This window comes from Magnusiomyces paraingens, assembly GCF_902498895.1.
Source record: "Magnusiomyces paraingens strain CBS 517.90 genome assembly, contig: contig5, whole genome shotgun sequence".
Lineage (NCBI taxonomy): Eukaryota > Fungi > Ascomycota > Dipodascomycetes > Dipodascales > Dipodascaceae > Magnusiomyces > Magnusiomyces paraingens.
The window spans coordinates 1,180,001-1,194,205 of record NW_022474071.1 but is presented as its reverse complement, the minus strand read 5'-3'; the positions used below and the strand labels follow the sequence as shown (position 1 = coordinate 1,194,205).

The following is a 14,205-nucleotide window of genomic DNA, read 5'->3' as shown; positions in this document are numbered from 1 at the left end:
GTCCACCCACTATTTTTTTTTTTACTCCACCCCGCAATAATGATCCATCAACTCAAACTCGTGCTGGAACGTCTCATACCGGAATGACAACCGAATATTCGGCACATTTGTCTTCTCAATCTCGTTCCCATCAGGTCCAGATAAATCATACCGTTCGCCCAACCAATGACGCTTAATCTCACTCTCGTAACCAGACTGTAACACACTGTTTCGCGCAAGCTCGCACATGTCCACATTCGACAATTTATAAATCTGCGCTGCAATTGAATACTCTTCAATAAGTGGCTCTCGTGTATACGCAAACTGTAACGGGTCGTCTGTCGATAACGACACGTTCAAGCCACGCTTAAAGTACGAATAGAATGGGTTCTTATCGTAAGTCAAAAACAAAGCATTGTTGCTCAGTGGTGACATGGCAATGCCAATCTGGTCCAAGTAAAACAGATACTGAATGAACGGAACTTTGCGCAGCAAAATCCCGTGGTTGATGGCTTGTGATGTCAAAAATGCAGCAACAAGATGCTCCGGATCACCAGCTTCACCACAATGGGGTCGCAACACAAATGTATTGAATCCACGTCGCTGGCGCATGTGGTTGAGCGATGTCATATTAGCAAACAAATAATACAAGTAGTAGGAGTATGGTGGGTTCTGGCTAGAGTCCCACAGCCGCGGAATTGGGAACTTGCGGTGGATTCTTCGATCAACTTTGCTCTCGTCATCAACAGAGTCAAAGCCAACAACACGCTGCAAAAATACATGCAGCTTTGGATGAGATGATGGATCCCGGGTAACCTCAAACAGTGGCTCAAAAATGTTACGCACAACTTCTGCAAACGACTCAACAATCCCACCCATCTTGTACACATCATAAAGTCTAGGAACCTGAATCAGCCATCGCACATTGTGCGAGAACAGCTTATTGTCGATAACCCAAGCTGCAAGTTTATCCCATTCTCCCGGATGGCGCCCGTAAATAGAAATACGATACTCCATCATTTGGTACTTGCTCTGTTCCAAGTCTTCCAACACTTCCTTGGTCAATTCTGCAAGATAACGTCCCTGAATGTAGTTATCTGTCTTGAGGAAAATCTCACGCAAACGCGACTCGCCAATGGGATTATATTTGAGATTGAATTTGTCAAACCGATGGAAGGTATCTTTGTGTGCATGCATGTCTAACGTGTCAATTGATAAGTCATATGCAGTCAAATTCAAACTCTCAAAAACTTCGCTTAATGTCAACTCCCGACCATCACGGAAAATCACAATTTCATCGGGGTTTTTCTTCATCTTGTACTTAATAAACCGCAACAAGTGCTTTTGATTCATGCACGCAGAGTGGTGAACGTGCGTGTCGACCTTACGCACATTGTAAAAATCACGATGCGGGTTGCGCTTCGAGTCTGCTGTCTCATGATACTCATTTAGCAAAGAATATAAGTTCCACTTGGCTTCAAGGTATTGCAGCCGACGGAAGGCAAACGACTTGGCTGGACCTTCAGAACTAATTCCAATAATCTCATCCAAGTCAATGTAATAGTCTCTTAAAGTGGGAACAGCAATAATAGGCTCATTTTTCTCCATCATGGCAACGCTTGAGTATACTTGGAAAACACTCGAGTCATCTTCCTTAAACAAAAGGTCCTCAGCAGGTCCGGGAATTTCGCAAGAGCTGAAATCAAAGTCGTCACCCACAGAGTCATCGGGATTAACTGGCTTCCGAGCTTCCCAAGATGGTGGTGGAGGTGGTGGATATACTTTCCAGCTATTCTGATTCTTAGGGTTATCTTCTTCAGCTTGAAGCGAAAGTGTCTGAAACATTCGTCTCTTTTTAAGACAAATGCGCACTTTAGAATACATGTTGCGTAGCTCTGCCACAATGGACGGGTCTTCCACTTCTCCATCGTGCACAAAATTACCTTCATTCGATTGCTTCTCGAATCGGTTATACCCAGGAATGCGGCCCACTGGGTGTGGCTTAGGGGTAGGTGGAACAGATGGCGTTGGTGTGGTTGTGGTAGCCGCTGAACCTTCAGCCATAGAGAAAGTTCGTGCCTTTTCGTATAACGGACTATGGGGCTCCGGAGCTTCATGTTCAATCTCTTCTTCTGGAATGACAGGAGGAGGAGGAGGGCGTGCCAATTCTGGCTTAATAAACGAACTTTTGCGACGCAACAACTTTTTTGATGGAATGTCCGTCTCGCTATCACTGCCCGGTGTTTTAGCAACATCTGAAAACGATGCCATGGAGTTATGGGTGCTCAGCACCTGGCATTTAGCCGCTAATTCTTGCATATTAATCTCATCTGCAAGCGAGTAGTGAGTCGTTGAAGCTCGCGATTGTGCACCAGTCCCAAACTCTGCTTCGTCATCTTCGTCATCGTCCTCGTCGCTAAAGAAATGATTGAGTTCATGACTGTGGATGGCTCCAATTGGTTCTCCTGTCCCTGTTCCTGTTCCTGTTCCAGTTTTTCCTTTGCTCATATCTCCAGTCACTTCCAAGCTATCGTCGTCCTCGCAATCTGCGGCTTCTTCTTCAACTTCAGGGAATTCCAACGAATGCATATCACTTGGGTTCCGATAAGAAGATAGATGTGAGAATGCTCGTGGAGGGTTTTCAATGTCCATAGTCATATCACGAGTCAGCGATCGTGAACGTGAGCGGCGTTTGGCACGCAGTTGGGCCGCACTACCGTTATCATTGGGAATCGAAACGGGTAGCGTTGAAGGGTTTGGCATTGTAGCAGATGATTTAAGAGTTCTTGAGCCATTTTCAGGGCCGGTTTTGGAAGAATTTTCTGAAGGTTTCATTGTTATCTTTTTTATTATATATTGAGAGATATAAAAAAAAAAAAAAGCTGGTGGTAAAAAAAATAGAAAACTTTTTTTTTTTTTTTTTTGGTTTTTTATAATAAAGAAAGGACCAAAAAAACAAAAAAAGATGAGCAGCTAAAAAAAAGAAAATGTTTATCTGACAATCGAGGGGAACAGCCGCATGTGGCGTATATCTAGGAACACCAACGTAAATGAAGTACTAGGATCTTGGTATGCCTAGTTTTGAATCAGCCCAAACCATCGGGATAACTAAGCTTTTATTACGTGTTCTTTTTTTTTTTTTTTTTTTTTTTTTTTAAATACGCCCTATACTAAAACTATTTGTCATACTAATAACATTCTACTCACAACCACCTCAAAATATACACCATGACCAATAAGGACTACGCCAATATCGACGTAAAGTTCCCAGTCTTCACCGCCAAGTTTCTCAGTGACGAGCGCTTGGTCATTGGCGGCGGTGGTGGCGAGGGCAAAAACGGCATCAAAAACAAAATTGTAAGTTTGAAAGGAAACCTTCTTACATGCATGACAAAGAAAGACATTATTAACCCGGGGTTCAGAGCATCGTTGACATTGATTTCGCAGAATCTTCAGAAGACAAGATCCTTCGCCAGGCCACGGAAATCAGCTTACATGATAATGAAGATAACCCAACGTCTTTGGATGTGACCCAAACAGGAACTATTTTTGCCGGTGTTAACCGTGCATCATCCAAAGTAAAGTCAAAGGAAAATGACCACTTGCGTGTTTTCCAAATCGTCACAGAATCAGAAGAATCTGTACAGGCAAGACAAAAGAAGGCTGAAGAAGAGCGAAAGAAGGCTGAAGAAGAGCGAAAGAAGGCTGTTGAAGAAAAAAAGAAGGCTGCTGAGGAAAAGAAGAAGAAGAAGGAGGCAGAGGAGGAAAAGAAAAAGAAGGCCGAAGAAGAAAAAAAGGCCAAGGAATCCAAAAAGAAAGACAAAAAGAAGGGCAAAAAGCAGGCTGAAAAAGGGGAGAAAAAGGAGGAGCCTGTCAAAGTAGAAGAGGAAGAGGAAGAGGAAGAGGAAGAGGAAGAGGAAGAGGAAAAGGAAAAGGAAGAGGAGGAGGAAGAAGAAGAAGAAGAGGAAGTGGTGGAGGAAGAACCTGAAGCTGATGTTTTTGAACGTGAAGAATCAATTGAACAGGTTGCTTCTGAAATTATTTTCAAGTCTGGCGATACTGAAGAATACCAAAAATGCACTGTTACCAATCCCATCACAAAGATCATTTCTATCTCCAATTCTCTCGCTGGAAAGAATTCCAAGCTTTCAGTTTTGAGCTATGACCCAAAGGCACCAGCTACACCGCCTACTCCCATTTATTCCATTCCCTCTGTTGACGAACTTTCAATCAATGACTTGGACATCAGTCCCAATGGACAATCAATTGTTCATGTCACAGACAAGACAATTGCCATCACATCAGCTACCTCTTCAACCATTATTTGCAAGGCAAAACTACCCAAATCAGATTCGGACGAAATTGCACCTGCAGGATCTATATTTGCCAAGGTCAAGTTTATTGACAATGAGACCCTTATTGTCGCTGCAAACCACCCTAAGCGTGCTGGTGCTTCTCTTATCAAGCTTTCCATTATTTTAAACAATAAAAAGAAGGCCTTGGTCATCACAGACTATAAAAAGGTTATTGAAAAGTCGTCCATCACTTCTCTTGACGCTGTGAAACTTACTCCTAAGGTTAAGCCCACTCCTCCCAAAAAAGTTGAAAAGAAGGTTGAAAAGAAGGTTGAAAAGAAAGTAGAAAAGAAGGCCGAGAAAAAAGCAGACAAGAAGAAAGGAAAAAAAGGTAAGGGCAAAGGAAAGAAGGGTGGTAAGGCTAAGAAGGTTGAAAAGAAGATTGAGAAGAAGATTGAAGAGAAAGTAGAGGAAGAAGAGGCTGAGGAAGAAGAGGATGCCGAAGAGCAGGTTGAGGAGCAAATTGAAGAGGAGGTTGAAAAAGAGATTGAAAGAGAAGCTGAAAAAGAGATTGATGAAGATGATGACATTGAGCTCGTTGAAAAGGCTGAAGCTGAAGAGGCTGAGCGAGAGTTTGAAAAGGGATCTGACAAGGATTCAGAGAAGGAAACAGAGGCTGAAGAGGAAAAAGAAGAGGAAAAAGAAGAGGAAAAAGAAGAGGAAAAAGAAGAGGAAAAAGAAGAGGAAAAGGAAGAGGAAAAGGAAGAGGAAAAGGAAGAGGAAAAGGAAGAGGAAAAGGAAGAGGAAAAGGAAGAGGAAAAGGAAGAGGAGACAAAATCTAAAACAGAAGCTGACAAGGAAACCAAACAAGCCGAGAAAAAGACTGAAAAGTCTAAAATATCTGAGAAATCTGAGAAATCTGAAAAGAAAGTTGAAAAGAAAGTTGAAAAGAAAGTTGAAAAGAAGGTTGAAAAGAAACCCGAACCAATCGAATTTCCTGATATCCCTGAGGTCCATGGCTTTGTTGCCTTTGCCACTGCCGATCTCAGTGTAGGCTTAGTTTCTCTTAACGACCTCAAATCTCTCTGGATCAAGAAGAATGCCCATGCATTCGCCATCACTAAAGTTGTTTTCTCCCATCCTTCCGGAAAGATGCTTGCCTCAACTTCTGTTGCAAATACAGTCGCAGTCTACAAACTTCCTGACTTGGAAACCGCCCTAAGCATATCCAAGGGTAAACTGACAGCAATTTACACCATTGCATCGGTTGTTATTATTATTCTCACTGCCATTCTGTTACAATTTGTTTTCCAAAAGAAATTCTTGGGTGATTTGATTCCAAGTGAGCAATCTTTCGATGGCTCTCTCAAATACCAGGCTCCTGAAGTTGACACAAACCTGCCTATTTCAACTTCTAGTGTAGTACCCACTACTGAGTCTATTGTAAAGTCTTCCGCTAAGCCTTCTGATGAAGAAGAGATTGTAATTGATGAGGAAGATGTGGATAATATGAATGAGTTTGACCTTTACGAAGGTGACCCACTGGATGAGGAAGATCCTGATGGTGATTTGGCTGATTTTGAAGAAGACGAAGACGAAGATGATGATGAAGATGAAGATGACGATGACAAAGATGATGATGATGACGATGATGATGACGATGATGATGATGATGATGATGATGATGATGATGATGATGATGATGATGATGATGATGATGATGATGATGATGATGATGATGATGATGATGATGATGATGATGATGATGATGATGATGATGATGATGATGATGATGATGATGATGATGATGATGATGATGATGATGATGATGATGATGATGATGATGATGATGATGAAGATGAAGATGAAGAAGAAGAAGAAGATGATGATGATGAGGATGATGAGGATGATGATGATGAAGATGATGAAGATGATGAAGACGACGATGATGATGAGGATGAGGACGACGATGATGAGTAAAATAGCCTATTTTTGTTTATACTTTTTTTATATTCATCGAATTAAAGCAACTTCACACATTTTTTTTGTTGATTTTAGAACTTATATTAATTTTCTTTAAATATAAGAACAAAAAGAAAAAAAAGAGTAACAATTTTCTTTTAAAAAATAGCATCCAAGACACGTTCATACCAAGACAATTTCCCCTTTTTCTCAACTGGAACATTTAGTTCTTCTTGACAATAACAATCATTCATAATATCAATATCTTCAGGCTTAATCAGTAGAGGTCCACAAAACACAAAAAACTGAAACACCACAAAGAGAATCACAAAAATAAAGAGCGAAATGTATGCAGTCAAAAACGAAGCCGCAGTGAAATCCCAAAAACAAGTAAACCCTTGAATCACTACAATAATACACACACATACAAAGGCATACCAAGCATACCAGATTCCTCCACTAGCCTTAAAAGGCAAATCATCACGGCAAAAATCTTCTTGTGTATCAAGAGCCTTGATAAATCGAATATGTGAAAATGAAATAGCAGCCCAAGATAAAAGACCAGCAACTGTAGACACATTTACTAGCCATTCAAACGCCTGCTGTGATCCAGATGAAACTGACAAAAAACCCAAAAGTCCAAAAACTGAAGTGAAGAGAACGCCAACCCAAGGTACACCATTTTCTGTAGTGCGTGTCAAAAATCGTGGCCCCACATGCGCAGATCCCAAGGCATAAAGTAATCGTGACCCAATGTACACGTTAGAGTTACCGGCAGACAAAATGGTGGTCAAAATAACAGCATTGAAAATGTGACCAAGCACAGACGTGCCACAATTAATAATAGCAATGACAAAAGGTGACGAGGAAGTAAAAGACGAATTTGAAACCAACTTTCGATCATTATAAGGAACAAGAATTCCCATGAAAAAAATAGAACCAAGGAAAAAAACAACAATACGGAAAAAAACACGGTTAATGGCTCGCGGGACGGCTTTGCGAGGATTTGCACATTCACCTGCTGTAATACCTACAAGCTCAGTCCCCTGAAATGTAAATGCTGCATTAATAAGAGCTGAAAGGAAACCCAGGATTCGACCACCAAAAATATTACTAGTTAAAATTCCAGGGCCCCAAGCCCCAGGGTTCCCCCAGTATTTAAACCCAATAGGTCCTTGAATTTTGCTTGCACCACACATCATGCAGAGTGCATAAATGAGCCACCCAACAACAGCAATCACTTTAATGGAAGCTGCCCAAAACTCAACCTCTCCATAGATTTTAACTGGGAAAAAATTAACAGCTGTGAAAACTGTGAAAAAAATAGCAATCCATGCCGCTAGAGGGACTATATCAGTCCAGTACTCAATTACCTTGCCTACAATCGAAAGTTCAATAGCAAAAGTCACTGCCCAGGAAAACCAGTACATCCATCCAATGGCCGCACCAATTGCGGGCGACACAAACCTTGTACAAAAAACTGTAAATGATCCAGTGATGGGGATGAATGTAGCCATCTCGCCAATCGACTGTGCAATCGAGTACACAATGGTAGACATAAATACGTATGCAATTATTGATCCAACAGGCCCAGCATCCTTGAGTGCAGAGCCTGTCCCAATAAAAAGTCCAGTGCCAATTGTCCCACCAAGGGCAATCATAGATATATGTCGAGGTTTAAGCTCGCGCTTAACCTGGCCTTCGGCTGTTGGCTTGGTATATGTGGAGATTCCTTCCATTTCAATATCGTTTTTATTGTTAAACATTTTTAATTAATTTTTTTTTTCTTTTGAATACTGATATAGATTTAATTTTATGAATTTTATATTTTGAATTACTTGAAATAATAATATGTACGATTTTACAATCCTTTTATAGGAGACTTCGAATTAGAAGTTGAATTTGAATTTGAATGATGTCGAAATTTTAAAGCATAACATATGAAAAAGCATTAAACTGAAGTAACATGTCTTTTTTTATTTTAAAATCTTGAAATTATGCTTAACTATTATCATGATTTATTCATTTTTTTTTTTTTTTTTTTTTAATAATGCAAAACCGCATTTTTTTTACCAATTGCATGCCATTTTTTTAACTAATGAACAGTGTTTTTTTTATTTTCCTTTTCATAAGTGCTTACTATTGAGATAAAATTAGGGGTATTTTTTTGAAACATTTGATCCAGTAATTACCCGCCGTTATCCAATCTGGAACCTTTTTCTCTGTCAATTGTCTGAAAACCGTTGATAACAATGAACTTTAAAATTTACCCAATTTTTAAAGGTTTATTTTTGTTCCCAAAAAACAAAAATCTTTGAGATAAAAAAGATTTAGAGAAAAATTACTTTGTAGCCAACAAGTGAAAAAAAATGACAACTTGATATTCATGCTTATTTAGACACATACACAATATGCAACTTTTTGTATTGATAAAATCAGCAAATTTTGGCAATGCTTATAGTAAAATAGCTCTCCCAAATAAATGTTCATATTCCGGGGACAAAGATTTTTAATGATTTTCCGTCAATAATATTAAAAAAATGTTGAACAATATCTGGGAAACTGTTTTCGATCTTTAAACAAGAAAAAACAAAAAAACGTTAAAAAAAATTACAATTTCCCTATTTCTATTTCGTCATAGTTTTCATATAAGGTTTTAAACTAATGAATCAAAGTATTTATTTTTTTTTCTCCAAGAAAACATACTTGAGCTTTCAAAATCCTTCTCGGATCCAAAAATATATTGCAAAAAAAAAGGTTATTCCTTTATTTTTAAACAGGAGTTTGTTAAGACATTCTATTTTGTCAATTAATTGGAATAAAATAGATTCAAAATGTTAACTTTGTTATGTAATCTAGTTTTGAAATATTTTGGAAGAAAAAAAAAAGGATTTTGAAACCAGGTCTTTTTGATCCAATAAAAAAAATAGAAAACACCTTTTTTTTTTTTTAAGAAACTCAATAAAAAAAGAAAAAAAAAACAAAGTAAAAATTTAATATTTAGAAACTTTGAAAAAAAAATAGATTTCTTTGACAATAATATTTTTCAGTTCTTTAAAACACTTAAAGTGTCTTGATCAAAAAGTTGAATAGCCCATTTTAAGTTTGGGCTTCAAAAAAGTGCCTTTTTATTGTTTTTGTCATGTTTTAAAATAAAACTGGTTTTTGAAAAACATGGCTCCAATGATATATCTTTGTTAGCAATTGATTTTGATATGAAGTCCATAATGATTTATCTTTGTTTAAAAATGGGCTTCTAAAGATTGTAGAATTTTTTAAAAAAAAAAGTATTTAAAGAGTTGAAAATTCCAACTTTTATAATTTTTTTTTCTTCCTTTCTCATTATCAAATAACACTTTCTATAATCTTTTCTATCTTTCTTTAATATTTCAATTCATTCATTCTTCATTTGAATTTTCAATCCATTCTTCAATCTTTTTTTTTAATAAGTCCCAATGAAATTCTCTAACATTGCTGTTGCTGCTTACGCTGCTTACGCTTTTGCTGCTCCTGTTGCTGAGGCTAATCCTGATGCTCTTGCTTTTGCTGAGGCCCATGCTGATGCCGATGCCTCTGCTGAAGCTGAAGCCGGATTTTTGAAGAAGCTCTTGAAGCTCAAGAAGTGCAAGTACTTCGGCACTTGCTCTACCACAACTGTTGTTCCTGTTGTGACAACACCTTCCACCACCACTACCACCACCGGTACAACTGGTTCTGGAGGCTCTGGCGGCTCTGGCGGTGCTGGCGGTGCTGGTGGCTCTGGTGGTTCAACAACTGGTACTACTAATGGCAATAGCGGTACTACTAATGGTAATAGCGGTACTACTAATGGTAATAGCGGTACTACTAATGGTAATAGCGGTACTACTAATGGTAATAGTGGTACTACTAGTGGCAATACAAGCGGTCAAACCACCACCAACAACAGTGGTCAGACTAACACTTCTAACAATGTTGCTACCAATACTAACACTGCCAACAATGTTAACAACAACACTAACAACAATAGCAATACTAACAATAATGCCAACAACAACAACAATAACAATGCCAACACTAACGATAACACCAACGGAAACACCAACAACAATGGTAACACCAACGTTAGTGGCAACACCAATGGTAACACTGGTCTTAACAGCAACACTAACTACCAGGTAAATTTTGCTTCTGCTTTCAACGTTGCTACCTTCTACGTTCTTCCTAGTGGTCTCATCACCTTATCTGCTGGCTATGGTGGAGTTGCATTCAGCTTCACCATCAGCGGCACTTCTTTGATTGCATCTGCTCCTGGCTTTAGCAATGGTTATGTCATTGTCAACAGCAATGGTGCTTTGCAGGTTGTCAGCAGTAGCACTTACACTGTCACTTGGATTTCCGAGGGTGGTTACGTTACTCCCTCTGGCGGCACCATTGTTGCCTGCCCTGACAATGCTGGCAGCTACATCCTTTACAGCAACGTTTCTTGCTCTGGTGGAAAAGTTGTTGCCTTCCTTACTGATGGTACTTGCGGTGTTTCCAAATAAATATGACCTGGGCTCACTAAAACTGCTTTCTTTATTCAATCACATATTTTAAGAGTTTGCTGGACATGACTCAAATTATTTATTTATTCATTTAATTATTCAAATAGTTTAGCGGTAGTATTAATAACTTAATAACAATATCAAAGAAAAATATATTTTAAAAATGATCCAAATAATGTTTGAAAAATTAACCTTAAATTTAAGTTGAGATTCTCTTTCTTACCATACATTTTTAGTAAAGTAACATTCCTTTTTTTTTTTCAAATATTTGGTATATTCAAGATTTTTTTTTTTGTTTTTTTTGTTTTAAAAAAAAAAAACCAAATATAAACAAACCTGTATCTCATTTATTAGTATGATTTTTTTTTATAATTATCGAATCATGATTTTTTTTCTCTTGTAATTTTTTAAAGATAATATAGGTTTCATTTAAAAAAAGTAAAAAAAATTAACAAAAAATGTATAAAAAATAATGGTTTCTGGCGGGATCGAACCGCCGATCCTCGCGTATACAAGGAAGTTGCTTGTTTATTAGCACGATGCCTTAACCAACTGGGCCAAGAGACCACTGTAAATAAAGTGAATTATTGAAAAAGTGAGCGGCCATGCCTATATAAAGACGTGAAGCAAATCTACATATACTACTGAATAAAAAGGGCTGGTTTTAAGAAGGATAGCGCAGATGCTGATGTTATATAATTCTATAACTCTTGAATAAAAACAAACAAACAAACAGGGCTGGTTTTAAGCCAAAATTAAAAGTTTATTATTAAAATGAAAAGATATATAGTATGGACAAGAAGGATAGCGCAGATGCTGATGTTATATAATTCTATAACCCTTGAATAAAAACAAAACAAACAAACAGGCTGGTTTTAACTTGAATAAAAACAAACAAACAAACGGGCTGGTTTTAACTTAATGACAAAGATTTTGCTGATAAAGCTGCAGAATGGATCCCCAAAGTTGACCCTACTTATTCAGTGCTTGACACAGATTCTTGGTACAAGGCTGTACTTCAGGAAATACCTAATACGGCATCGATTGAAGACTTGAAAGAAACTCTCTACAATTTTAATGATTACCATATTGTTTTGAATACCGAACCCAAAATCATTAGCAGAAACCAATTTACCCAAACAGCATTGGTTTCATTCAGAAATGCCCAAGACTATGCAAAGTGTGCTGATAATCTTATTATCCAGTACACAAAAGTTAAAGTTAGACCTTTTATTAGCAGAAAAAAAACTCCTGAAGAACTCCAAGCTATGCGTAATAAGATACGATTATTGAAAAATGAATCAGACAAAAAGGATAATGAGGCCCATCCTGTTTCCACTGACGACTCACAAGATGAACCGATGAAAGAAACAAATATTGAAGAACTAGATGAATCCAATGAGGAAGAAAACGAAAACAATTCTATTACATCCAATGAATTATAAAGTATTCCAACTCAATTGTCATAAATCGAAATCTATTACTGAAACTATCTTAGATAAAAAGAACCTGATATCTTGTTATTACAAGAACCTTACTTTAATAACTATGGGCCCATTAAACATAAAGATTGGATCCCAATCTTTACAGAAACTGGAAAAGAAAAAAATAAATGCAGAGCAATTACTTACATTAGGTCTAACTCTGACTTACGAGCATTAACTACTAAAATTGAAAAGTTTACAAATCGAGATATGGTTACCATTTTGGTTAAAGACATTACAATTGTCAATGTCTATAATCAACCGAAACCATCCAAGAAATACCCTGAGCCACCGGTTTTTGAGTTTCTCAAACGGGAGATCAAGGAACAATACTCAAAGATTGTCATTGCAGGTGATTATAACTTACATCACAAGGAATGGGAATCAAGGGCAGGTCCGAATACGGAAGCAGATGAAGTTGTTGAGTGGCTACATGAAAATGATATGATGTTAATTTCTCCAAGAAATCAAAAAACATACAACAATAGAACCAATATTGATTTGGTTTATGGCTCAGTGGACTTACTTCATAGAATTTCATTTAGTGGAGTGGATGAAAATACACTAAGTGATCATTCAATTGTGGAGTGGGACATCTCTATGTCTCAGAGTAAAAACGGGGATGAATTTTTTACTTCGGTGAAGAGATTGAATATTAAGAATGCAGATTGGGAAAAGTTTGACAAGGAGCTTTCTTCTGCCATTAAAGATTTTAATGTGCATAACAAAACTCTAAAATCAACTGACCAAATTGATGACCAAGCTAAAGTTCTTGAGGAGGTTGTAAAAAGAGCAATGGCAAAGTCGATGAAGGAAGTTAAGGTGATGAAAAAGTCCAAACGCTATTGGAATCAAGAATTAAGGGAGAAGTTAGAAAAAGCGCTAGAAGCTAAAAGGGAAGCCCGTCAAAGGCAACCTTCTTTGGCTTTGAAACGACAAAAAATTGAAGAGGCGAAAAAAGCTAGAAAAATTTTTGACCACAGTTTGCGTGAAGCAAGTACTGAGCAATGGAATAAATATTTGTCTAGTTTAGAAGGAAATGACATTTGGAAGATTTTGAAGTATATTAATCCAAAAAGCAATGATACCATTATACCACAAATTAAAAGAAGATGGAACTCTCACTACTACTGTTGACGAAAAAAGACATGAAATATGGAAGGCACTTCTACCTGAAATTGATCATGGTCTTGATAGAGAGTTTGAAATTGATGACGATTCTCGATGGCCAAAATTAGAGTTTGATGAAGTTGACTCTGCATTGGCTGATACCCCAAATGATAAAGCTCCAGGAGACGATGGAATTACTGGCAAAGTTTTAAAGATGGCATGGCTAAATAAAGACTTTAAGGAAAGGTTTTTCAAGCTTCTCCAAGCTTGTGTGAAGTTGGATACCACCCAAAAGTCTGGAGACATGGCATTATTGTTGTTATACCTAAACCTAAGAAACCTGACTATTCAAAGCCAAGAGCATACCGACCAATTTCCTTACTTAAGATTCCATCTAAAGTACTGGAAAAATTATACAAAAAGAATGACCAAGCTTACAACACACTTACTTCCACCAGAGCAATATGGGGAAGACAAGGTTATTGTGCTACTGATGCTGTTTTGGAACTTGTCCAAAGAATTGAAACTAGTAAAGAAAAATTTCAGCTATGCTCATTGATATTCAAGGAGCTTTTGATAATGTTAACAGAAATATATTGGCAGACACAATGGAGGATATGAAACTACCCAAAGCACTTATAAACTGGACGTACCAATTTGTAAGTGAAAGAGAAGCTAGTATGCTCATGGACCGAAGAAAAGGATCAGTGCAAAAAATTAGTACTGGAATTCCACAAGGCTCACCTATTTCACCACTACTTTTTTGATATATTCCACACCAATGTATCATGCCATTAAAGAATGGGGTGGAACTCCTTTTGGCTTTATTGATGATGTGACTATTACCGT

General features: G+C 37.6%; 6 protein-coding genes across 6 annotated transcripts in view; 4 read left to right on the top strand and 2 right to left on the bottom strand.

The window, feature by feature from the left end:
- Positions 1-21: 21 nt before the first annotated feature.
- Positions 22-2,814, bottom strand: SAPINGB_P006041 (uncharacterized protein; the record flags this gene model as incomplete). Its single annotated transcript, XM_032000755.1, has 1 exon — positions 22-2,814. The coding sequence occupies one exon, from the start codon at positions 2,812-2,814 to the stop codon at positions 22-24; it is 2,793 nt and encodes a 930-aa protein (XP_031856646.1).
- Positions 2,815-3,207: 393 nt separating this feature from the next.
- On the top strand, positions 3,208-6,254 carry SAPINGB_P006040 (uncharacterized protein; the record flags this gene model as incomplete). The annotated part of the gene is made up of 2 exons (XM_032000754.1): positions 3,208-3,336; positions 3,402-6,254. 2 exons carry the CDS (start codon positions 3,208-3,210, stop codon positions 6,252-6,254), a joined length of 2,982 nt encoding a protein of 993 aa, XP_031856645.1.
- Positions 6,255-6,394: 140 nt separating this feature from the next.
- Positions 6,395-7,975, bottom strand: SAPINGB_P006039 (uncharacterized protein; the record flags this gene model as incomplete). The annotated part of the gene is made up of 1 exon (XM_032000753.1): positions 6,395-7,975. The coding sequence occupies one exon, from the start codon at positions 7,973-7,975 to the stop codon at positions 6,395-6,397; it is 1,581 nt and encodes a 526-aa protein (XP_031856644.1).
- Positions 7,976-9,691: 1,716 nt separating this feature from the next.
- On the top strand, positions 9,692-12,207 carry SAPINGB_P006038 (uncharacterized protein; the record flags this gene model as incomplete). The annotated part of the gene is made up of 2 exons (XM_032000752.1): positions 9,692-10,739; positions 11,708-12,207. The coding sequence occupies 2 exons, from the start codon at positions 9,692-9,694 to the stop codon at positions 12,205-12,207; spliced, it is 1,548 nt and encodes a 515-aa protein (XP_031856643.1).
- Positions 12,208-12,456: 249 nt separating this feature from the next.
- Positions 12,457-13,915, top strand: SAPINGB_P006037 (uncharacterized protein; the record flags this gene model as incomplete). The annotated part of the gene is made up of 2 exons (XM_032000751.1): positions 12,457-13,150; positions 13,356-13,915. The coding sequence occupies 2 exons, from the start codon at positions 12,457-12,459 to the stop codon at positions 13,913-13,915; spliced, it is 1,254 nt and encodes a 417-aa protein (XP_031856642.1).
- A 222-nt stretch (positions 13,916-14,137) lies between these two features.
- SAPINGB_P006036 (uncharacterized protein) overlaps positions 14,138-14,205 on the top strand; it is a gene marked incomplete at both ends in the record, with an annotated part of 1,257 nt that continues 1,189 nt past the window's right edge. Inside the window, one exon of the mRNA XM_032000750.1 lies at positions 14,138-14,205. This exon is cut by the window's right edge and continues 320 nt beyond it. Coding sequence (XP_031856641.1) covers positions 14,138-14,205 — 68 coding nt within the window.